At 39.7% G+C, this 25,327-nt stretch overlaps 4 protein-coding genes across 7 annotated transcripts in view; 1 reads left to right on the top strand and 3 right to left on the bottom strand.

Annotated features, from left to right (window-relative positions):
- The first annotated feature begins 122 nt into the window (after positions 1–122).
- cunh2orf69 (chromosome unknown C2orf69 homolog) lies at positions 123–7,544 on the top strand. Its single transcript, XM_072396533.1, has 3 exons — positions 123–739; positions 3,851–4,089; positions 4,324–7,544. The coding sequence occupies exons 1-3, from the start codon at positions 461–463 to the stop codon at positions 4,799–4,801; spliced, it is 996 nt and encodes a 331-aa protein (XP_072252634.1). The 5' UTR covers positions 123–460; the 3' UTR covers positions 4,802–7,544.
- pgap1 (post-GPI attachment to proteins inositol deacylase 1) overlaps positions 6,389–25,327 on the bottom strand; it is a 113,041-nt gene continuing 94,102 nt past the window's right edge. Inside the window, exon 27 of the mRNA XM_072396531.1 lies at positions 6,389–6,474. The gene's annotated coding sequence lies outside the window, so the exon portion shown is untranslated. The remainder of the gene's footprint in view (positions 6,475–25,327) is intronic.
- stk17b (serine/threonine kinase 17b (apoptosis-inducing)) lies at positions 6,467–16,707 on the bottom strand. The gene is made up of 7 exons (XM_072396532.1): positions 16,142–16,707; positions 13,966–14,178; positions 12,998–13,136; positions 12,273–12,399; positions 11,810–11,858; positions 11,342–11,521; positions 6,467–9,507 (listed from the first exon to the last, which is right to left on the bottom strand). Exons 1-7 carry the CDS (start codon positions 16,261–16,263, stop codon positions 9,270–9,272), a joined length of 1,068 nt encoding a protein of 355 aa, XP_072252633.1. The 5' UTR covers positions 16,264–16,707; the 3' UTR covers positions 6,467–9,269.
- The window catches only part of hecw2a (HECT, C2 and WW domain containing E3 ubiquitin protein ligase 2a), a 56,853-nt gene continuing 53,214 nt past the window's right edge, over positions 21,689–25,327 (bottom strand). For all 4 annotated transcript variants that reach the window (XM_072396527.1, XM_072396530.1, XM_072396529.1 and 1 more), the window contains one exon: positions 21,689–24,667. In XM_072396527.1, the coding sequence (XP_072252628.1) occupies positions 24,556–24,667 (112 nt within the window). In that variant the 3' untranslated portion in view covers positions 21,689–24,555. The remainder of the gene's footprint in view (positions 24,668–25,327) is intronic.

The raw sequence follows: 25,327 nt of genomic DNA, 5'->3' as shown, positions 1-25,327 counted from the left end.
CTCGAAAACGGAAGTACGTAGGATGACATTATTCCAATACCATCTATGCACGTTGACGTTCTTACACGACTGGTCGAATGTAGACATGCGCAGTAGAGCAATTTGCTTTGGGTTTACGACGGACCAGAGGTTTACCAAGCTGTTGTGTATTTTTGACAAACGGCGCCTCTTCGTGGCCAAAAAGGTTCCCGAACTGTCACAATAATACATTATTTTTGTTAATTTCGTAATTGTCACAATACAAGACGGTGCAGGGTTGCGAACAGCCTGCAATGATACGTATTTTATAACCTGTACACAATAAGCTCCTGACTTGTCGTAAGCTGTCTTTTTCGCAATGCTGTTTAGTCATTTCTAGAGTAAACAAGCTTTTGTAGTTGCGCTAGCTAGCTGACAGCAGCAGCATGGAGTGACAGCGTAGATGAGGAAAACGCCGTATCATTTTCTTATTTAAGAGTCCATGATACTCGCTCGAGCTGTTAAGGTGAGGTTTACTTTAATAACTGCGGTCAAAACGATGACTTCTTTGATGGCGACTACATCCCGCGAGCTTCAGAGGCTGCAAGGCGCAGCAAGCCCGCGGAAAAAGCTGCAAATTCTGCTCGGGGTTCCAGGCTACGTTCCCAACCGTGTTAACGACCTGCTGCTCTTGCGGCCTGACACAGACGTTGAGAACTACCCAGAACCAAAGGAAAAGAGTAACAACAAGCATGTTGTATTCTTCCACGGGGACATCCAGGTGAGTGTGATGGACAGGGTTGTTGTGATCTGGGAGGGGTCTCATTTAATCCCGTTGGGTCAAAGTATATGTGACTGAGTTTTGAGTATTCTAATCATTTAGTAATTAATAAGTGAATCAGCTTTGTTTTGGGATTATCCTCTATTTGCATGATTGCGCTTATGTTTTATATGGTAATAAAAGTCACTTCGTAAGACCTGAAAATATCTAATAAAGGTGAAGCCAGGGTATTTACTTTATTTGTACCCGTGCCTTAATTAGTTTTTCAGCAAGTTTAAAACCTGCCGAATACAAACCTGCAACCGTGACACAGCAGTTTAGCAAAGCACACGCCGCATTCCCGGTGTAAAGCAGGCCTAAAGACTCACTACATGACGCTCGAGTTTACAGAACTGTGATCAAAGCCAAAGTTGACTATTCTGAAGAGTCAAACATCTGATGTTTGTGAAAAAAAAATTGTGTTGACCTGTATTGTTTCCTTCTGAACAGGAATATTTAAAAATTCTGACAGCATTGAATGTCAGTGAATTTTTCCTCAAAACAAAGCTGTGGAGCAAAACTTGAACATTTCGGGGCATAATATACTTTTGAGGGTACTGTGCTAATTGCGATAGTAGATACTAACATGCCAACACATATTTCAACATGTAAGGACAGATATCTGATAGTGTCACTTTTGGTTACATTACACTACTTAAAACATCAAGTGAAGTTTATTTATAAGGCAGTTTGATCTCAGTAGTTGGTCACTATCTTTACAGCTTAGGCCATGTACAATGAAAACCTGTGTGCTCCCTCAGCAGAGTGGATCATGATTGGAGTTAGCATTACTGAAATCTAGTCTATCACTATCTATTTTTTTTTTTTTTTTTTGCTCTGAGATGCTTGAGCTTTGTGTAAGAAAATCAGAAAATGTAACATGGAAACTGACTGAGGTTAATGAAATTCTGGTGGTAACATTTTCTATAATTAATAATCCACCCAGTACATCGTTGTTAGCAGTCATGTGAAGATTGTTTAATGAACACATCGGTCCTGAATGTTCCAGTGTGTTACATTTATGAGGTCCTGCAAGAAATGCACTGCTAAAACCTACAGGCATTTTCCTCTGGCATTGGTGAGTACTTGTGTTGAGTGTAACAGATGTAAAAGCAACCTAATTTTACATCAGTGGATAGAGCTGCCCCCATTACAATGACCTAGCAGCACACAACTTTTACAGGTCCATGTGTGACGAATAAGATTAAATCTGATCGAAGTTGACCCTTGTGTAGATCACATTTCACACAGCAGTTGCACAAAAAGGCTTTTTAAAAATATATTGATCAGTAATATCCGTAACTGAGAAAATGTTTTACATTTTTATTGTATTTTGTGACACACTGCTTTTGTTACTGGCAAATTACCTGGTTGAAAAGAGCATTGATATGTTTAACCTTTGCCACCAACATCTCATTTTGATATTTCACATATTTTGATTAATTATGGATAGTTTCATCTGACAACCGTTTAATGTTAATCTCTCAGTTACTCTGTCTACATCTACAGAATATAAATATGTGCCACTAGATGTCCCTACATTTAAAGGGTAGCTTCACATTTTCTTTAGTTTTTACTTTCTGTATTAATAATGATAAAACTGATTGATATTTAGAAAGAGATTTCTGAAGAAGCGTGTGGTTAATGTTTATGTGTTTATGTTTATGTATTTAGCAGACGCTTTTATCCAAAGCGACTTACAAATGAAGATATAACAAGCTATATAAAAAGCTAACATTAAACTACATAGAAGAAACCCACTAGTCTGACTCTGTCAGAGGTGACAGAGTAGAGATAGGGTGCAGGCATAGAAGGAAGTGCAGAAAGATAAAGTGCAAAGATAGAGGGGGTAGATAAGTAAGTGCTAGGATAGGAGGTGCTCTCTGAAGAGCTGGGTTTTCAGGAATTTCTTGAAGATAGACAGGGTCGCCCCTGTTCTGGTAGCGCTCGGTAGGTCATTTCACCATCGTGGGACGACACATGAAAAGAGTTTGGATTGTCTTAGGCGTGGTGTCGGCACTGCTAGACGACAATCCTGGGACGATCAGAGGGACCGAATTGTGACATAAGCTTTTGTAAGAGCATTCAAGTAGATGGGAGCCGTTCCATTAAGCACTTTGTAGGCTAACATCAGTGACTTGAATTTGATGCGGGCGGCTAAGGGTAGCCAGTGGAGTTCAATGAACAGAGGGGTGACGTGTGTTCTTTTAGGCTGATCGAAGACCAGACGCGCCACCGCATTCTGGACCATCTGCAGAGGTTTCACAGCACAGGCTGGGAGACCAGTTAGGAGAGCATTGCAGTTGTCAAGGCAGGAGATGACCATGGCCTGCACCAGGAGTTGGGTGGTTAATATAAGCCTTGGGTAAAAATAAGCAGTTTACCTGGAAAATTATGAGCCTATTCTTTCAGCCAACACTGGCAATGTGCTAACAGATTTGAGGACGTTGACGTTTCAGGACGTTGACACCCCTGATTTAGGTTTTGAAAATTGAATAAATGCCTTTAAAAAAACAGACATTTTTGAGTTTTTCTAGCTTGTGCTAAAGATATTGCTGTAGCTGCTGGATTATAGAGTCACATATTAAATGTTCCCCTCAAACTTTGTGTATTCTATCTGTGGTAACTGGAAGCAACACTTAAATTTTCTGACACTTAGTTTTAACAACACACATTTATTTTTCTTGCCCAATTACTGCTAACAACCCAAGAGCTACCATTATTGTTAAACTACCGCTTTGTTTGTGCCCAACCCATGTAATCGTCCTCATCTGCAGTTCATTAGGCAACTTTTCAGGCAAGTGTTAACATTCCCATCATGTTTGGTTTGCCAGGAGACCTTTGAGTGCTCAGGATGCTATGACAGGGATGTTTTTATGTAAATAAAATTAATAAGGTACTTGTGTTACATCTGAAAGTGCTCTGAGAAAATAATGGATTAAAATTAATTAGGTGGGTCAAAGATCCACAGTTTTGTGTGCAAATTTTAGTCACTCACAGCATGGTTGGTGTAAGGCCAGGAAGTAGGAAACATGTTTGCTGCAGCTTTAAACAATGAGTATCTCTGTGCAGACCTTCCAGGAGGAGATGGCTCTGCAGCCCGAGGGAGCCCAGTGGCTGTCCTGGAGTCTGGAGCAGGTCGCCCTCATCCTGGGCCGACGTTTCCCTGACAGGCACATCTGGGTGGTGAAAGCCTCTCACATGTATCTGCACAAGTTCAGCTGCTACCACAACTTTGTGGAGAGCAACATGTTTGGGGCTCCAGACCACTCTCCTTACTCAGCTGACTTTGGAGCATTTCGCCACCTCAGGTTTGGTTTTTGAGCTGGTTTTCTTTAATAAATTGTACAACCTTAGTGAAAATCAGCAGGCGTGCACATGAGTAACTTTAAAGTTGGTATTTTACCTTGAATTGAATCCAGACTCCTGACAAGCTCTACTCATCTTGAGCCATACGACAACATTATTCACCATAGTTTGATGTATTGTAAGTCTGACAGATTGTGTGTTGTCCATATCTATCTGCATGGTATTTCTGACTACAGGGTGCTGTTGAGCAATGGCATGGAGCAAGCCGAGCTACCAACTCCCCTCCATCCTCAAGGAGGTGCTCTGAGCATCCCCTCAGGGTTTTCCCTATCTTTGGTGGGTTTCAGCAAAGGCTGCGTGGTTCTGAACCAGATGGTGTATGAGCTACCTGGAGCCTGCGCAGACCCACAGATGTCTGCCTTTGTTAAACACATCTCGGACATGTTCTGGCTAGACGGGGGACATCCTGGGGGCAGTGAGACCTGGGTGACAGACAAGCAAGTGCTGAAAGTGCTTGCTGCCAGCGGAGTGTCTGTCCATGCCCATGTGACTCCATATGAAGTGTGTGACCCCATGCGGGCCTGGGTGGGCCGAGAGCATGGACACTTCATCAAGACGCTGGAAGAGTTTGGGGCCTGTCCCAGTAAGAAGTTGCATTTTGAGGATGAGCCCCCCTCTATCGAGAACCACTTTAGGGTCATCCAGGAGTTTTGAGTTTGCATCAAAATGGTAAAAATGCACTATAAAACTGAGCTTACTGCTGAGCTTCACTGAGAGATAAACATTTTTCATTTTTCATTATTTTTTGCTGGCGTTGCCCAAGTTTTCCAGGGATTCAAGGGCTCAGAATCATAAAGAGCAAGAGATGCTGGTGTATTGTACTTTCTATTCTTAAATGCATGTAGAGTAACCTGAGTTGAGATGATCTTAACTGTTGTTCTGAGACAAAATATGCAAATAGGAACAATGGATGCCACCCAATGGGTGTCTTCCCTTAAATATCCTAAAGACAATGTAACATTTTACATTTGATTGTGAAACATAAACTCATTCATATTAATTATGTTTGTAAAGAATTTCTATGAATTAAGTTGATAGTAATACACCAGTGGTATAACACTGTAACTTGATGATTTTTTTAATTGAAGTTGATGTTTTTGGCAGAAGTAGATAAGCTCAGTACATTCTTTGAATACTTGCACTTAAGTTGAGCTACTCTTAGACATGTGGATGTTAAAATGTCTGGACTTGATTCAGTTCAGTTTATTAGTTGGTGTCTTAATCTTATTGTGGCCATTTAATGAAGCTCAGTTCCTGGTTGAAAGAAATTGGCTTCCTTTCATTCCATCAACTCAGTTTGATCCCAGTGTTGTATTTTTCATCAGAATTTTATCTGGCCTTTGTTGTGACACTGCAAAAACAAAATGGAGATGTTTTATATTGCTACCACTATGACACATGTATCGAGTCATTTTATTTTTTTATGACTGTGAACACTAACACAATCTTACCTCAACATTCTTTACTTTCATGAAAAACTATTCAATACCTCCCTCATGGGTGAATTAGGAAAAAAAACGTCTTGATCTGTCAACATTAATCACGTCTAAGTTAGGCTACTCCCCACTGCTCCACCCAGTTGCCCTGCTAACAGACTAACATAACCCCTAATATCTGATGCTCATTTGCTTTCTTTTTTTATTGGACCTCTGTCTCTCAACACCTTTTACATTCATGTTTAAAAAAAATGCCAGATAACACTTTTGGTGAGAAATAGCAAAAGCTTTTCAATAAGTTTTCTCATGGTGGCACACTGTTGCATGTTGTGTTATGACTGCTCAGTGTACATAGCAGTTGGTAAAAATGACACTAGTCAGTTTAGTCTCAGCAAATTTAGGGTCTTGTTCAGATTATACAGCTGTTGGTAGTGTGTATGTTAATTTGTATGAGCCCTGTTTAAGCTTAAAAAGCATCTTTGCACAATGCTGACTGCTGCTAATTATTGTGCTGAATGTAACTTCAAAAGCATTCCATTATGTTTAGTTTTGATGTGCACTCTAAATGATCTGCTTATGAGCTGGTATGTTTATGTTTATGTATTTAGCAGACACCATGATACATACTGATGCTGTGCCTTCATCCTGTCAACAGTTTGTCCCTGTTCAACTATGTTCCAGTTTGTCTCAGCCATCTAGAATCAGCAGGTGGCAGCAGTGAGGAAAAATTCAAACAAGAAACTTAAAGACTGATCCACTGCATTGATTTGAGTAAACATAGAAAACACAACTGACACTTTACATATTTCTACAATCTTTAATGAGCTTTTCCAGTTTGCTTTGCAATGCCTACTTATTAGCCTACAGTTGATCAGTATACAGGTTATGTCTCTTTTTTTTTTTAGCCATTTCAAACGCAATCAGAAGGCTCATACATTAAAAAATATATAAAATGCAAAATAAAGATACATCTCAAAATTTCTTTGCTTGTGCTTGTAGCTGGTATGACTCTAACATACAGTATCATTCAGTGTCACTGTGATCAAACATAACTAACAGGAATGTCGGGTAGTATCGGCAGTGTCTCCACATCTCAAGGACGATTGCCGGGTGAGCACCTCCTGTTCAGACAATGAGTGCTCACACACACAGGCCACAGAGTGACTAGCTGCTCCAAATGTCGGTACAAAACAACAAACTCAGCTCTACAGCATGTCATATGCAAGTGACAGAGAATTTTACCATTTCATCATGTAGCAAAGTAAGCTCCTTGACATCAATGCAATGCAAAGAAGTCCACCTTCTCAAGATTTATCCATCTTCATGTTCTAATCTTTTTATTATAATTTTTTAAACAGATTCTGTTGCCACAGCAAAGTTCTAAGTTCAGTCTGGATCAAAGAGGTATAGTCCAGATTTAAAAGAGGTATTACAAAAAGAAATCAACAGACTTATTTATGATTAAATTAAATTTAAACTTCTTTCTTTATAAAGTAGCAAAATAGATTCTGCTTCAACTTGAAGAGAAACTACTGCATATCTGGGTCCTATAATCACCTGACAGTAACAAGCAAATTTCCTGAACAAGTTTGAGTCTGATCTACTGACTCACTGGTTAAATCCCTCGAGATGAAAATCTTTTACAGCATGGTGTTCCTGTTTTCAAGGATTACAGCATTGAGATGAGAGCATGGCCGTGGCTGGAGACACCCATCTCCTGCACAAAGCCCATTGTGCCCACTGGTGACGACAACAACAACAAGCACACACAATGTGGTCCTGTTTAGCTTGGCACCTCGACAAAAGAAGAGGAATGTTGCCGGAGGTTAAGAGCAAGCGGAGTTGCCAGCGCGACACCTTCAGAAAGGCGAGGTTTTGTTTCAGTCATCTTACTTGAACAAAAGATGGCAAATCCTGTATGTAGCACCTCATATGTCAAACTAGACTGTTATTCTGTCACACTTCTTAAGGAAAAACATCTTGTTATCTACAACTTGACCAATTCTTTCTGACTTTTTCATCACCCACCTATTTTCAACATTCAACATCCAGACTTGAAGGAAGAGTTGGAGTACACCTAGTTGCCTCAAGTGTAAAACTACTCTTAAATGCTCCTCTCAGACTAACACATTGCTAGTTCCTTTCAGTTATTTAAATACATTCCTTCCACCTAAAACCTCCTGACTCATCTCTCAGTTTCCACATCTGCTTTACTTCCAAGTACCATCTAAAAACAAACCCTTCCTACAATCTTCCAGTAATTTAATTTATTGCTCTTTACAACCTAAATATCTTATTTTAAGTAATACCTTACTTATTCTGAATCACCTGTCTCCCTCCATAATCTTGACACTTCCTTTTAAGACATATGAGCACATTATTTACATAAAAATATTAAGTACAAGTCCAGCACATAAATAATAATAATATGCCTATAAGAATAACATTAAGAATACAAAACAAAGAGAGCAGAGAGTGAGCAGCATGCCCTGAGATGAAAACAACAGGAAAAGATGACTTCAGGCACTTCAGCTACTGCAGTAGCTTTAACTGAATGGCTTTGGTGAGTGACACCAAGGACAGGCAAAAAGCTTTCAGAAATAGCTCCCCATTTACCTCTTTAATATGCATGATTATTAAGTAAGTGCTAAAGTTATGTTTCTCCTCTGCAGCTCTAAAAAGAGGAACTCGATCTTGCTCAAGAAATCATTTGAGTAAATGCAGGCGTGGCACACTTCAGTTTGAGTCATTACTTTTTGTTCAGCTGGTACAGTTTGAAGGTCATCCTAGGATAAGGCCACGAATATCATGATTTGCTGCTTACTTTATGTCTTATTGTCCAAACAACCTAAACATTTGATTAACACTTAGTGTGGAAACCTTTTGGTGTGGTTGATGGGTGCTACACAATGGTTAGATTATTTAAAGGAGTTTTAATAACCCTGTTCCTCTGAGCTATATTTAAATCCTCTCTGTGTACCGCACATAAAGAAAATGACAGTTCGACATCAAGGTAAACTTATAAAGGAATGTATTGTGCACGTGTGTAATCCTGCTTTTCTGCTGGTGAAACAGCCACAACATGAACAGCAGCATGTTTTACAAACCTGAAGAGCACAAATTGTGCTTTTTCCATAGTGCTTCAAGCCTGCCGTCCTAACTTCTTTTAAACTTGCAAATAAGGACAAGATTTCACTTCATCACAGCAGAGGTGCTTATCTTGATATCACATTTCTGCTGAAGAGCAAGTGTGACCACCAAGGGACTGGGGGGTGGTGACTTAAAACACTACCTTCCTTAAGCCAAAGATTTCAAATGCTCTGAGTATTGCACAGATTTGCCTATAATCTACACACTTCACATCTACACTCATCAGTATAGGGAGAACTTTTTGTGGCCCTTTGAAAATAGATCTTAATAAAGAATTAAATACTTGAGGTTAAATTTACTGCACTAATTAAGACATATGCTGTCCACACAGCAAAAGCTGACAAAATGTAGCTGTTATCTTTGGTTGAGTGGTTGATCTTACAGTGGATCAATTAGCAGATTAGAAACACAGCTTAAGTACTCTTGAGTTGTGGTTGACATACAGGTTTTCTGGAAGCTTAAAACAATTTAAAAGCTCAGAGAAAGAAATAGTTGTCCCTGCCTTACTTCAATCCCTTCTCTTTTTTTAATCTTTATCAAAAGTCACCGTCTCCAGCAGCAGGTGCCTCTTCATCGAGACGAGACCTCTTTGCATGAGAGTGAGGTGACTCCAGGAAGTTCTCCTTGTCTTCGGGGTCTTCGAGCGGGGCTGCCCACTTGGTGCCGCAGCTTCTCTCACGGACGGTGCGGACAGCAATGAGCTCTGGGCTCAGGCAGAACTGCTGCTGCCACAGCCAAGGGTGGCTCATACACTCTGCTGCGCTTGGCCGGTCCCTGCACAAAGCACAAGGTCCAGCATTTAGAAAGTCATCACTGCAGCATTCAACATACTTAAATTAACATGTTGCGCGAGGCTAGTGGTCAGAATACAACATTTAAAAAGACCTTCACATTTCAGTGTCAGTAATGGCATGCTAATGATCAGGAGTACACAGAAAAAACATGAACCAGTTTTCTTTACACATGGATAAGAATTGCATTACTGTGCAAATTTTGAGCCACCCATTATTTCTTCACATTAGGGATGGGAATCGAGAACCGGCTCCCAGTAGTTCGATTCCGTGGAATCGTTAATCCACCTGCCTGACGATCCTGTTTATAGGTTCTGCTAACGTCTGACACATTTGCGCGATCACGTGGACATGTGTACGCTTCGTATTTTGGCTCAGAATGTTTCCAACATGGCGTCGAGGCAGAAGCGCTCCAAAGTTTGGTTATATTTCACCAAAAAGGACAATATTAGGGCCAGTTGCAACACGAGCTTTGATCACATCAAAGGGTGGAAATACCTCCAACATGCTGAAACATTTAACCACACAGCAAGCAATTACTTTGCAGGAATGTAAAGTCTTTGACACACTGCTAAGCGGCAACTCTCGCGGTGAAGCTTTTGGCACAGAGTCTTCCGTCTCAAAAGCCCAGGTAACTTAAAACTTCCTGGTCCTGTTGATTGTAACAGGGCTCTGAAGTCTCACGCACTGACTTTTGGGTCTTTTGTCACGCACACCCACCACACATTGTATTTCTCACACTGAAAAAAAATTCTAAATTTCTCTGGCACGCTGCTATCACTATGGAAATGTAAGGAAACAAGCACATCTCCCATTAGTCTGAGCAGAGCAGTTAATAATAACAAATGCTAATAAGATTATTAAGGGACTGCAAGAGTGAGGCAGAGTTAGATATATAGAGTGATATATTGTACTATATAACTGGATGAGAATCGATAAGGAACCGAATCAATATCGATAATGGAAACATAATTGCTAAATTCTTAACAATTCCCATCCCTACTCTAGCTCCAAGAAAGCAGACGTTCTTCTCAAGGCAGTCCTTGTACCTAACCATTTTCAGAGAAGCCCGTTTTTATTTTTGTTTTGATTTTAAAAAACAACTTTAAAATTATATCTTTAAGCATTTTGTTTGTAGCAGCCTGTCAGAAAGTCACATAATTTGTTCCCATTTCTTGAGTTGAATTTATGAAAAATGCCAAGATATCAAAGTTTGCCAGATATAAACAGGTACTTTGTAAAAACAAGGTGACTCCGAAAGAGCTATTAGCTGAAAACTTAGCATATCTAAACAAAGAAGAGCTTTGGAATTTCCTTCAAGAAGCCTGGAGAACTATTCCTGAAGAATGAGAGAACACAGACTTTCAAGAGTTTAAAGAATAAATCTGATCATATCAAAATTTTACTTTCAAGCTTGTTAGAATTGTGCAAACTCTGTTTTTACCTTATAAACAATATTTCCCCTTCTGTCTGCACATTTCAATAGATCACTGCACCTGTTTACTATTGTACAGGCAATATATAAATCGGTGGGGAGCTTCTCAATATTTTCAAACAACACTGTCCCAAGTATTGAAAAAATAAATTGTGAAAAGAGGAAATGAGAGGGGATTGGTTCAAGTGAATACTTCGGCTTAAAGACTGATCTGTGTGACCTTTTCACACAACTGATGAATTTCACTTCAATAAAACATTATTTGTCAGTTGGAAAACCATCAGATATACTTTTGTTATCGACTCTGTTCTAACTTTTCTTTTTCAATTCCCTCAAAGTAAATCATATGATCGTGTTTTTGTTTGGTGGAAGTTTTACTCACTCAGGTGCTTTGACCAGCAGCTTGCGGATGAAGTCAACAGCTAGCTCGGACACCCTGGCGAAGGCCTCCCTGCTGTAGTCTACATTAACCTGGGACACGTTCAGATATGTCTCCTGCTTATCGTCCCCAGCAAATGGGGACTCACCTGTCACTAACATGTAGGCTATAACCCCCACGCTCCTGAGGAACACATACATGTTGCACAGTCAAAAACAGTACCAGAGTGACCATGACAACTGTTACATAATCTGTACAGATCTTTGCAAGAACTACTTTGTTGATTTTTTATTGCAATGGATCACATTCATTTTTATTTATAGTGTATGTGTGTTGTAATGATTTGTAAGTTAAACTATGTCCAAAAAACCCCAAAAACAATTGTCTCTCAAACTTCCATTTCATATTTATGTTATGTTCTGCAGGGTGGAACAAGTTAAGGCAGACTCAATTTTGGAAGGATGGACTCACCACAGGTCAGTCGCTGTTGTGATTGGCTCATAATTAAGGACCTCTGGAGCTGAACATAAACAAAAAAGAAATAAAAGTCAGCAGTTTCTTAACAATCCAATGATGTCTTTGTGTAATTTCCTGCATTGTTTTATAACTTGTGAGGTTTTCATTCACCAATATTGATTCTTTAATCATATTTTTCAGTTGCAGATGTCTTGTTACCTTGTTCCCTTATTGATCTACTGATTCTTAACAGACATCCAAATAAACACCAAAGAGCTGGTGCATTAAAAAAATAAAAACAAGCAACCTTTCCCGAGGACTGAATGAGATATTTTTCAAGCTTTGCTACATATCTTTTTTTGATAGCAGCAATGTACTATATGTAAAAGGTTAATTCCTCGACTCATACCGCTGAAATGCCCCAACTGCGGATTTCAGACTGTGTATGTCTGTGTCTGTTTCTTGAAAGTGGCCTTACCCACATACTCAGGTGTGCCAAGAATTTCCCGAAGCTCTCCAGCCGCACCCAATCTGCGTGCAAGGCCAAAGTCTACAATCTTTATGTCTCCTGGAGGGGACAGGCTGGTCAGGAGAATATTCTGGGGCTGAGAGATACGTGAAGTGGAAACACGGTGTGAACACAGCAGGAAAGGAGAAGACATACATTTGAGTAGAAAATTCATAAGCTTGCTCTTAAACTTGTAGTAATGAATGGATTTGTTCACCACAGGAATGGTGTTCATCACCATGATCTAGTAAAGGAATGAAAGCGTATTGGCCATTTGACACAGTATAATATAACAGTATTCATTACTAACATGTTATTGCACCACTATCTACAAGAAAGGCAGAGAGCAAACTGTTTGTTTTGTGTGCACCAATCGTATCATTTTAAGGTCAAATGACAAGTGTTTCTAACAATGATTAAAATTTCCAATTAACATGCTTATCTAAAATTTCCAGTTCCTAGTGATGTTTACATTAGCGTTATAATCAGCTTTAACCAGTAACAAAACACAACATCCTGATGTCTGTGTTGCAGGGTTGCCATAAGAATTTAAAAATAAAGTTCTCATCTGTGTTATGGAAGAAAACTAGGGTTTAAAGGGAATATTAGGCAATCACTGCTGAAATGAGAGGACATTTAAAAGAATAAAGCTGCATTCAAGAATATGGTTGATTTTGTGTGTGTTAATATGAAACCTTCAGATCTAAGTGAACCAGGTTGTGCTGGTGGAGGTGGTGGACTCCCTCAAGTATTTGTCTGATCAGACGGGTGATTTGAGCCTCTGGCAGCAGCTCCTCAGACACACAGTGGTCAAATATCTCTCCACCCGCCGCACTGGATAAAGAAGAAGTATGTGGATAAATACACAAAAACACACTTAGGCAGTTCATGATTTTGCAGTTTACTAAAAATGGCCTATATCCTTATGAGATTCTGGTTAATTTCAGGACATCTGAGGCAGTTTGTATGTTGGTGACCTTACAGGAAAGAATCAGGCATGTATTTATGGATTTCAGGGTGGTCTGGTGGTTTCAGTGGCTGTCTCATAGCCAGACGACCCATAGTTTGATCTTACTCACAGTAGGTATAATACAAGTCTTTTTTTTTTTTTTAAACCACATGATCAAAGTAATTTGTTCATACCATTTTTGCTCCAACAAATATTAAAGGTGTGGTTAAAAAAAACAAAAAAAACAGTGCAGTTCTTTTTTAAGATTGCAAGACACATGATAAAAGATGAGGAAGACAAATATGATGCCCATTTCAAATGTTCATTTCAAATGAACAGTAACGCTGTTAGAATACGAGGATGTTCGTCCACATCGTCTAGATGCGGAGTTTCAGCTCAGGCTGTTCAGTTATTGTGCACGCATGGGCTTTTTAGTTCTCAGACAAATCCTGTTAAACCTGTTATAACGAACGGCCTGCTTAGCTTTACATGAAAAAAAAAAAAAAACACAGTAAATATGGCAGTTCCTTAAGACTGAACAAATAGGAATTTGCCTCTCTATGAGCATTTACAGAATCATACTGCTAGATCGCCATGTTTGGAGCACAGACATTTAGTCAGTGTTAATAGGGTTTAACAGGATAAGGAATCGATTAATTGCTACAAATAACAAATTAAATGATAAAAAGAACATTGGCAGAACACAGTACTCACTATTCCAGCATTAAGACGATGTCGTGATCTGTCTCATGAGCAGCATGCAAGTTGACCACTCGAGTGTTGTTACGCGCCATCTCCAGGACAGCCATCTCATGAACTACCTCTGCCCGACAGTCGCGACCTCTTCTCCTCTTTCGTAGGAACTTGGCAGCAAACACTTTCCCAGAGATCTTCTCCACACAACGCTTGACCACAGCAAACTTCCCCCTGGAATGATGAACAGAATGGTAAAGATGCAAAATAATCACAGAGAAATGCTGTATTAGCTCAACTGAATTGCTTGATTTTAGACAGTAAAATGCTGGAAAATTGCCCAATAAAACTTTCACAATAAATCACAGAATATAACACCGATTAGGGTGTTGCCTAGTCAACAGCCTAACCTAGCAACAACAGCTTTACAAAAACAAAAGATGTATAACTATTATGGTTACAGCGCAACAAGAACGAATACAATAACTGAGTTTCTTTTGTGGAAACATTCATTGCTTACTGTCAGTCATATTTTCATAAGAGTTTTTCTTTTTGATTACCAAAACAAGTAACAGACTGTGATAATTCTTGGGAAGTCCAAGCTACATTAAATATCCATCTCTTTCTTTAGTATCTATTCATCAATCATAAATGAAGCAGTGTACACACTGGCTGTTCGGCACAATAAGCTATCTTAATTGGCAACTGAAAAGGTCATTGTCATGTCTGAATTACCTCACTAGGTTCAACCTGATCATAAAAGCACTACAAACATATATGGATCCCTTTCCACATGGCTCAAGTCTGAACTGCTGCATTCACATTAAGCGACAGACATGCACAGCTGTATTGGCTTAATTTGGCATACAATCAGCAAAATGCAGTGTGTTTGTTGGGTTGTTATGAATCTATGTGCTAAAACAACGTGCTAAACCGATGTGCTAAAACAACGTGCATGACAGCTTCTCATTTCACATACAGTGGTGCCAATGAAGACAGTGTCTTCTGGAGAAGTAAAAGATCACATTTGCTCATGTTAATGAGAGCTATGCTCTTATAATAGTGCAAAAAGCCCCCTTGCTCCCTCACTTAGTATCGTAATTCAAGTTGGAGACTGAGAGAAAGTCATCCTCATTGGAAACATTAGTCTTTTAATGAGAGTCAAAATGACACCACCTTTTTTGTTCCATGTTGTTATATGCCAACAGTTTTTGCTGTGTAATCAGCGAGTCACAAATGTGTCTAATGTTCTATGTAAAACAGCCAGTTATTTCTTGCTGTAAAAAGTTGCCAAGCAGAAAGAGAGCATCTCAGTTGTTAAGTAGAGGTATGCACAAAAAAATTAGGATGGCATGCAAGAGATTTAGGTGGTATTTCTTTATAACTCTGGCCCTCTGTCACATTGCAATCAATGTTTATATGCACAACACTAATCAATACATCCTTAAAGTCTGCAAACTATCCAGCAGATGTAGTCATAATAAATATAATTGATGTTATTATAAACAAAGTGGTCATACCACCACTAAGGATTGCTTTAAATTTAAGTTCAAAAACAAAATTAGGGAAGTAAAGCCGAACAATACTGTCCTTATCACGTGTGAAAATGTTGCCCCTTACAGCTTCCTGTTTTGACATATGCAAACAAATAAGTGAGCAGAAGTTTTCTTTCAACATGAGCTGGTTCCCTTCCTCCTGCAGAACTGCACAGTGAATCCGTGTGACACATCCCTTCAAACACACCTTAGTCCTCTCAGGGTGTGATCATCAGCCATCACTGGTTGCCAAGGCTCACACATACTGCCAAACACATGACTCAATTCTACTGTAGCAGGAACTAATCAGCTCCCCGGTGCAGCGAAGCTCGATAGTTTACACTGGTTACAGATCAGAGTTCAAACTCAGTCAACAATAATGCGGTGAAATACTGATTTCAGACATCAGTCGAGCTAACACAAAAATAATAAACATTAAGGACTTAAGTATTCACAGAATATTAGATTATCAAAATACAGTCTAATTTTTGCTAGTAAGAAAGAAAACAATATTCTTTAAATGCTGCTGTTATTTAGTCATGTTATACGTGGTCAGTGGTCCACTGTTGTCTATATACAGTATGTCATGAAAAACTAAATTAAACTCACTGTTCAGATCGGAGCAGAGTCTGATCAGCAGCCTTTAAAGCAGTTTCACTCACCTTCCCAGCTCTCCGGTGACTTCATACACACTCTCCATCGGCTCGGTGCTGATGGGGGTCTGAATTTCACCGAGCAGCCCTACGGAGAGTCCACTGCGACTGTCCAGCCGCCTTCGAGACATATTTCTCTCCCCTCGTTATTAGTTCCACTGTCAGCTAGCCGGTCGAGTACGGAATGCTGCGTAAATGTGAGAACTAACCTGAGCGGCTAGCTAACGTTAGCACTACTCGTTCCACATTACTTAATAATACCATACTAATGTTTAGTCTAGACAGCTAGTTTACTGACTTCGGTTAGCCCAACTGTCGCCAAGTTAGCTCGACAATGTCGCGGGCACAATGTTTAACCAGTTCACCCCAACTCAATTTACGACGACGGCATAGACTGTAAAATCTACGCCAACTCCAGTGACTATGTTATTCAAAAAGTCACATTAACCAACTATAACTTAATTTTGTAAGTGTATCAAGAACCTTTCGATCATTTTTACGTTCCTCTGTTTGACACTATCCAGACACGTCATTCTCTAACGCAGGCGCACTATTCTGTTTTAAAACGGTGTGGTTTGCTTCTTCTTCGTCTTTTTCGTTTTATTGGCGAGTGGCAACCAGCTTTAGGATGCATTACCGCTGCCTTCTGCATTGGAGCATAAACCAGCGTTAACCCCTCCCCACACACACATACACACGCCCCCTTTCTCTATTGTTCTGACAGCTAAATTCTTTTTTTTTATACAGTTTCCTTTGAATACTGAAACAGCTTCCCTGCTCCGATGGTAAATATAACGTTAAGGCTCATTTCTTCCTCCCCATTCAGTCTGATTCCCCTAATCAACGTTTCTCTTTCTTGCAAGTATTTATGGCAGCAAAGTATTACATGTTCCACAGATTCCTCTACATTACAGAAATCACATAACGCTGGTGGATGTATATTGATTAAATGCAGTGTCTTATTCAGTCTTGTGTATCCAACCCTCAGCCGAGTTAAAATGTTTTTGTCTTTGGTACTATTAGCTGCCCTCACTATGCAGTGGGTGGAGAATTCTCGATTGGAAAAGGTTGTTGTAGTTTGTTCTGATTCATGTTCAACATTACAGACATCAAAGTAATTTACATCCAATAGTTAATTAATTGTATTAAACTTTGTTTAGATGTAAAAATAAGAACTTCATGATCAATTTTATATGGGTGCCAGCTCACAGGGGGGTAAAGGGAAATGAAAATGTAGATAAACTAGCTAAACGGGCACTGACTCAAGAAGCGATTATGGGAATCTCTTTTAGTAGATTGGAAGCAAAAGGATTAATCAAAATCAAACATTGGAATGCACCTTTATTCAATTCAGCTGGAAGTGGGCATAGTATTGATTGCCATCAACTATACTGTGTAAACAGACAAATCATCTTAAGTTTTTCTTCTATCAGAAACATGTAGATCTGGAATACTGAATGCAAAACCTGTTTTCCCTGTATTAGGCTCCTTAGAGCCATCTTTGAATACTGGAATATATGTGTGATATAGTATTTGTAACCTGTTTTCCACTAATACTGCAACAGGTCCAACTTCTTTATAGACCTTCATTATTTCCAAAAAATAAAAATTGACTTCCACTGATGGAAACTAGCATGGGGTATACTGGTAATGGTACTGTTAAACTGTATCTTTTCTGGGCTATTTTAATTTCCATCCATCCATCATCTGCCGCTTATCCGAGGGTCGGGTCGCTGGGGCAGCAGCTTGAGCAGAGAAACCCAGACGTCCCTGTCCCCGGCCACTTCCTCCAGCTCTTCCGGGGGGACCCCGAGGCGTTCCCAGGCCAGCCGAGAGACATAGTCTCTCCAACGTGTCCTGGGTCTTCCCCGGGGTCTCCTCCCAGTGGGACGTGCCCGGAACACCTCACCAGGGAGGCGTCCAGGGGGCATCCTAACCAGATGCCCGAGCCACCTCATCTGACTCCTCTCAATGCGGAGGAGCAGCGGTTCTACTCCGAGCCTCTCCCGGATGACTGAGCTTCTCACCCTATCTCTAACGGAGCCCAGACACCCTGCGGAGGAAACCCATTTCGGCCGCTTGTATTCGCGATCTCGTTCTTTCGGTCACTACCCACAACTCGTGACCATAGGTGAGGATGGGAACGTAGATTGACCAGTAAACAGAGAGCTTCGCCTTCTGGCTCAGCTCCTTCTTCACAACGACGGGTCGGTGCAGAGCCCGCAACACTGCAGACGCCTCACCGATCCGCCCGTCAATCTCACGTTCCATTAGTCCCTCACTCGTGAACAAGACCGGGTCTTGTTCACGAGTGAGGGACGAATACTTGAACTCCTCCACTTGGGGAAGGATCTCATTCCACCCTCTTCCGGCTGAGAACCATAGTCTCGGATTTGGAGGCGCTGATTATAATATTTATATTTATATTAAAATGACTATTTTAATTTCCTCTGCTAATCTCTCACTTTCCCATGCAAAAACTTTCCCTATTTCACCTTTTCTTTCTCCCAACATAGAAGAAGCGCTGGATAATGTTCAGAATGACCTTGAAGATTTGCCCAACAGTTCATTAATAACTGCTTTCGCCTGAGATACAGCGGCATTTCACTCACCTCTACCTGAAGAGATGATACAGGAGTGGTTTTATATTCACCACAGCAAAGTCTCATACTTGAGTTTGCTCCACTTCCAACTGTTTTAACAATGTTTTTGCTGCTTAACCATACACTATACACCCATAATCCAACACTGATCTAAATAGTGCTACATGTATATCTCTAATTGCCAACCTACTTGCTCCCCACTCTGGTCCTGTTAAACATCTCATTCCATTCAGTATCTTTTTACTTTAATTAATTTAATTTAGAATTAATCTCATGAATATGTTCGTTTCATGTTAACAAGCCACGTACCAAAAAAAACCCCACTTTTTCTCATTCAGTCCTTTGCCCATGCATTGTTATCTGGCCATCAATATTTTTTTCCTACTAAACATTAGGGTTTTGTTTTTTTCACTGAAAACTTGAACCCCCTTGAATATGACCATCTTTCCACAGCATTAGCTGCTTCCTGTTATTCATAATATGCCTAATATTCTTTCCTCTTTTCCACAAAGCTCCATCATCAGTAAATAATCCAATATTACCACTTACTTGAGAAAACACATCATAAATTATAACAGAAAATAATATTGGACTAATGACAGTTCCCAGCGGAGTATACCTTTTTTTTATAAAACTGTCCCAATTATAACTTGAATAACTCTATCAAATAAAAAGTCCTTAATCCAGTTATATGCTCTACTTTCTATTCCTATCACCTTTAATTTGATCATGTCTTTTTGACATAAAAAAAAAGACTGCCATAACATATTCTTTATTAACTTGTGCTTTCCTTACCTCAGTTTGCTAACAAATAACAGGAACCATTGTTCCTCTACCTTCTGTGATGTTAATGCAATCGGTCTGTGATTCATGGGACTTGATGGATCCTTCCCCGGTTTCCTGACAGGAATAATTACCAACCAGCTGGTAATTTTTCCACTTTGCATACTTTATCATACAAACCTAACAACTTCATAAATGCTACATTATCTAAATGTTTAAATGTTTCAGCATTATATAGCCTACTTCGTCTTTTCCTAGAGATGTTATTCCAGTTCTTGGAATTGCTCTTTTCATTCCCTAAGTAAATGGCGCAATCCATTGTGCTGTTAGTCTCTTCCCTCCAGAATTCCATGGTGATCTGCTCATGTTTTTGCTCTTCTTCTCTTGCTCTCTTCTCTCAAATGATCCAAACAATGGATTTGTATAGCTATTGCAAACATCTCTGCTTTCTCCATATCAGAAACAGCTGTTTCCTCCCTGAAAACAATTAACAAATCTCCATCTTTCTACACCTTAGCCATGTGAATATCCCCAATCTGATTCCTCAACATTGTCAGTTTCACTGGATTCATTGAAGGAACCCCACTTTCCTCACCAAATCTCAACATAATTTTGAATGTCGACCCTTTCTTAGGTCTTTCATCTGTTCCACTCTCAATCTCTCCATCAATCCTTGCTCTCTTAGAGTTGGTCCCGACAATCTCCTCCTTTTTTATCCTGCAATTTCCATTACCTGACCTGCTTACCTCCATACTATCATCACTTTCAACTAAGTCTGACTCTCTCCACTCCGGTTCATTCACAACACAGTAGAGCCATCCCTCATTTCCCTGGGTTTCCCCATTCTTTTAAACTCTCCTCTTATCTGACCTCCAGCTGACAAACTTGAATTTCTGCCAAGATCATTGGTCAACCGTTTCTAATTGTCTTGTTGAAAAGTTTTAATCATGAAATTCCAAACTTCCATCTGCTATAATTGCATGTCACCAATTGTTAAATTAGCTTGTGCTGATCTGCAAAAAACCCAAGTTTCATCTCCGACTCAACAGCCCTCAGTTATGTGTGCTAAATCTTACAGTTCATGACTGTACAATTAGAAGTAGACTGAAAAGGTAGGACTTGTTTGGAAAGTTTGCCAAGAGAAAGCCTCTTCTTTCTAAAAAGAAATAACATTGCTTAGGTTAGCTAAATTTAATCTGAAGAAACCACAAGACCTCTGGAACAATGTCCTTTGGATAAACGAGGAGGTATATGTGGCCACAATGCAAAGCACCACCTTATGTGAAAACCAAACACAGCATATGAGCTCAAACACCTCATACCAATACATGGTGGTAGAGGGTGATGATTTGGGCTCGTTTTGCTGCCACAGGACCTGGACACATGGGTCCAATGAGCATGGATTGACCATGACCATGACCTCCTCTGTCTACCAAAATATTCTTGAGTAAAATGTGAGGCCATCTGTCAGACAACTAAAGCTTGGCCGAAATTTGGTAATGAAACACAACAACGATCACAAGCACAACAGCAAACCTTCAACAGAACGACTGAATAAGAAAAAAAATCAATGCTTTGCAACGGTCGAGTCAAAACCCAGACCTCACTCTCATTGACAAGCTGAGGCTTGAGCTGATGAAATTCTAGTTTACAAAAAACAAAAAAAGTGGGACAAAATTCCTCCACAATTATGTGAAAAGCAGAACATCATACAGAAAACAATTACTTCCAAGTAATTGTAGCTAGATATCACTCTACAAGCTATTGAATCATAAGTAGTACTAAGTATTAAACACACTGCTTCTTCATTTTGGTTAGATTTTGTTCAGAAAGTAATGACACTATTGTTGTATTATTATTCATCTGAAGTACTGTATACCTATTTAAAGACCTGCTAAGGATCAGATGATTGTTGTTTTTTTTTTTTGTTTGTTTTTTTTGGGGGGGGGTTGTAATATGTTCTGATTACTAAAACAGATTAATTGTGTGCTATATATTATATATATATATAATATACACACACACATGCCTTTTAGGGCTTTGGAATATTCATATCAAGCAGAGGTCAATTTTATAATGTATTACACAGATAATGCCTTTTGTTATTTACTTGATCAGCTGGTTAAAAAAAGAAAAACTTAGTGGATAAAAACATAAAAAGGATCACATATCATTTATCAAAATGTTCCATTTGTTCTCTTTTATTACAATCGTTTGAGTGAAATGGAGACACAAACAGGAGCTTTGCATAGTGTGGAATTCTGAAAAGTGGAGCTGGGTCCTGTCAGAAATTTTCTAGAAGAGACGAGAGGTGCAGCTGTCTTCATCCGTACGTAAGGCAAAGTCTTACCATTCCTCTGCTCCAGAGAAGCTTCATCGTGGTGAATGAGAAACTGGCCAAGTGATGTACAGACTATCCTAACTTGAAGTGTTGCTGCCCATGCCACAAATTGCCCGTCAAGCAAACATGAGATGACATTCTGTAAGAATGTGGCAGAAGCCAGAAGTGGGATGTGTTTGTTAGACTGAAATAGAGAGCACGCCTAATGGTTGACTTTGCAAGCCCCAAACTTTGGTACATTCGGTGCAAAATATATATTTATACACACAACAGGACAGACATACACATACAGTTATATACAAAGAGACAATCAGGACTGCACACATGATACACATACATGTGCTCTCACGTTTCTCTAGAATCAAAACAGCCCTATTGATTCATTACTTGATCATGAGCAATGAACCATAACCATCAACCTATTACTAAGATAGGCAGACACGCACATGTGAAAGTAACAAGATTTTAGAAACATGCTGCCAAGATACTCACCCTTACACTGTCTTAGAGAAAACTTCAGTCACACATTGTTCATTCAGCACCTACTCCGTACACATTCTTCCACTGAGCATAACATTCAAGCTATGACAGTGCCAGGTAAGCATAAGGCCGCATGCTTCAAGTGAGTGCCACAACCAAAGTGACACAACTAAACCAGCTCCCTTTGTCTGATTGGATAGCAATATCCTCATGCAAAAAAGCTAGTAGGGACAGTGTGTTGCACTATTTCAGCATGCAATATCGAGCTATAACACAACGCCACCGAGGAGTTTCTGCCAGGCACAGCTCACAGAGCTGACCAGGCACATCCTGCATGCATTACTGGGCTGGGATGAGGGGGCTGAGAAACCAATGTCAGCCTCCACATCTCAAATCACATGTGAGGGCGCTCCACCACTATTCCAGCCCTGGTGGTCTAACTCAAACAGGTGTCTGTACAGAAGGTGTAATCTTGCATGCACCTCATAGAAAAATGAGCAAATGTGTGTTTTTCCTCTGTGTGTGCATGTATGAAAGTTTGTGAGTGACAGTATAATTAGGGTTTGGACTGTGCACTAGGAAGAGAAATGTTTTATCACATGGTTTTGAGACCCAACTGGGATGTAAATCACAGGTTTTAAAAGATCATATCCAACAACATCAGCATTACATCTGGTCAGGTTATGCAGTATCAATATAATCATTTGCTCTTTGATTTGGTTCCCACAATAATGGTAGAGCACATTGTTGCCCTCTTGTGTTTATGTGTGGCTTTTTAAAATGAAGCTCCTACAGTCTCACCATCTTTGGTGATACATGAATCTCATCAAGTTTTCCTTAATATCTAAGAGGCACTAAAATCAATTCATATCACTGCACCCTGACCTGAAAAATTTCTGTCATCCAGATAAACAGGTTCTTTTCACACCCCAATCAGACAAGTCACATTTGATTTCCTGTTCTTCTACATCAAGGTGGAAAACCTTGTGTTTCCTCTCAGGCATTTCCTTCAGGGGCCAAGCAGAGCTGTTCAAGGCTCATACATTCACTCAGTGTTTTGGTACATTCATCACTTTCACTGGGTTGGAAGCGATTACGTCAATGAGAATGAGCTTGTGTTTTATACTTAGGAGTGGGTGTCATCTGTTTGTGAGGACGTTTGTGTATTGTGCATCAGAAATGTGTGGAATCCTGAATTTCAATCTGACTAAAGTCTAACTGAATTGAGTGTGCCTGTTAGAAAGTATGACCAAAGTAATATCGTAATATCGAATGGTTGTGTTTTTGGTGTGATACTGATTGTTGAGTTTATGCAGAAAGGGCATTTCTTAGATGCGTCAAGAAGTTTGGAGATAATTTCAGAACTCTGCAATATTGAAGGTAACAGTCCTGACCAGAACTTGCCATAATTTTCACTATGGGTCTCTGATATGGCCCATACATTTTGTGACTGCTTATCTATCTTAATCAGGAATAAAACTGTGAAAACAAGTGTTTTTTAAGTCTTAGAACAACTGATATGTGTATTTGTGCACACAAGTGAATCCCCTTCCATTAAACAAGAAGGGAGGGACTGCCTAACTTTCACTTAAAGAGTTTAAAATGTCTCATCTTTCCATGCTGATCAAAAGTCTCTGGGGAAACACTGGCTTGCAAGATAAATACAAAGAAAATGTCACAATTTTGCAAAAGGTGATTGACGTGTGAGTGTATATTGTATTTCATAATGCTGTAGCCCCAGTGAGAGACAGACACAGTTTCAAGGTCCAGAGGAGGAAAAGAAGCTTTTTGGGCAGCTGTCTCTTGAAGTGCAGGTTGGAGGAGGAAGAGCAGAAGGGAAGGGGTAAGAAGTCCAGTGACCAAGGCCATTAACTAAAGAGATAAAGCACACAAGTGGCTCAGTGAACACAGGTTATCATGAAAACAGGAAGTTGTACTGTACAGCTTTTTCAAATGTTCTTCCGATTCTCTGTTTTTCTTCATGATGGTGTTCACTTGATCAAAGTCAAAATGAGAAAGAAAGGCAGAGAATCGGAGCAAGACCCACATGCTGAGTGATGTAAAGCCAGAGGGAAAAAACAGCAGCGTTATCAACGGGGGGTTAGTTGCCTTTTGAGGGTATTAGTTTTTTCTCCCATGTCTCTCCAAAGTTAGAAACATAGATTTCCAGATGGTTTTCTCTCCAAAGATAAGCCTGGCTGCCAGCTGATTTGATGTTACTCCAAGCCAAACGTGCTAGTTTCCTCTACAGCGGTTACCAGCTTCTCATAGAGCATGGAAAAGGAGGGGTAAGGTGGGAGATCCAGACGATTAAAGCAAGTGTGAGCCCTGTGGAGACATAGATTAGCAGAAAGTTACCAAATAAAAAGGATACACTCAATGAAAAAATTTATTAAATGCTGGTACATGCTTTTTGAGCTACTGATACACCTTCACAATGGCAAAATAAATATTTGTGTTTGAAATGTTGTAAATTCAAATTGAAAAATAATTAGCAATGACAGCCCTGGGTCTCCATGGAAATGATTGTACAAGCTCTGCACACCTTGCCTCTGGAGGTTTTTCCCATTTTTCAAGCTCAGTCGGGTTGAATGGTGGAGCAGCAGAGCACAGCCAAGTTAAGGTCTTTTCAGAGATGCCTTACAGAGTTTAGATTAGGCTTGAGGTATCTAGTGTGTATGGTTTAAGTATGCTAAAAGTTGTTGTCTTGCTTTGGTATAAACCTTTACCACGGCCTGATCCTTCAACTTTTAGTACTCTCTTTGGTTGGGCAGCCAAATCTAGGAGGTTTAGTTGTGATTCACACCAAAAATGTTTGACTGTACTGAGCAAGTATACATGGTTAACATAAGGGGCAACACAACAACACAACACTGTAGGTAATAATCCAAACCCAATTTAAACCATAAATGGTCTAAAAATCTGAAATTCTGCTAAAATACACTGGATAGTGTAGTGGCATTATTGCCACATTTCATGTGGGAGACC

This window comes from Leuresthes tenuis, unplaced genomic scaffold, assembly GCF_036924035.1.
Source record: "Leuresthes tenuis unplaced genomic scaffold, fLeuTen1.0.hap1 SCAF_12, whole genome shotgun sequence".
In the NCBI taxonomy this organism is placed as follows: Eukaryota; Metazoa; Chordata; class Actinopteri; order Atheriniformes; family Atherinopsidae; genus Leuresthes; species Leuresthes tenuis.
Note: the sequence above shows the minus strand (reverse complement) of the source record. Positions and strands in the feature narration are given on the sequence as shown.

Coding starts and splice junctions, on each gene's coding strand:
- cunh2orf69 (XM_072396533.1), top strand. CDS start 461: ATGATACTCGCTCGAGCTGTTAAGGTGAGGTTTACTTTAATAACTGCG. Junction 740..3,850: donor TCTTCCACGGGGACATCCAG/GTGAGTGTGATG, acceptor ATCTCTGTGCAG/ACCTTCCAGGAGGAGATGGC. Junction 4,090..4,323: donor GGAGCATTTCGCCACCTCAG/GTTTGGTTTTTG, acceptor TTCTGACTACAG/GGTGCTGTTGAGCAATGGCA.
- stk17b (XM_072396532.1), bottom strand. CDS start 16,263: ATGTCTCGAAGGCGGCTGGACAGTCGCAGTGGACTCTCCGTAGGGCTG. Junction 14,179..16,141: donor GTCACCGGAGAGCTGGGAAG/GTGAGTGAAACT, acceptor TCATCATTCCAG/GGGGAAGTTTGCTGTGGTCA. Junction 11,522..11,809: donor ACAACAGCGACTGACCTGTG/GTGAGTCCATCC, acceptor TGTGTTCCTCAG/GAGCGTGGGGGTTATAGCCT.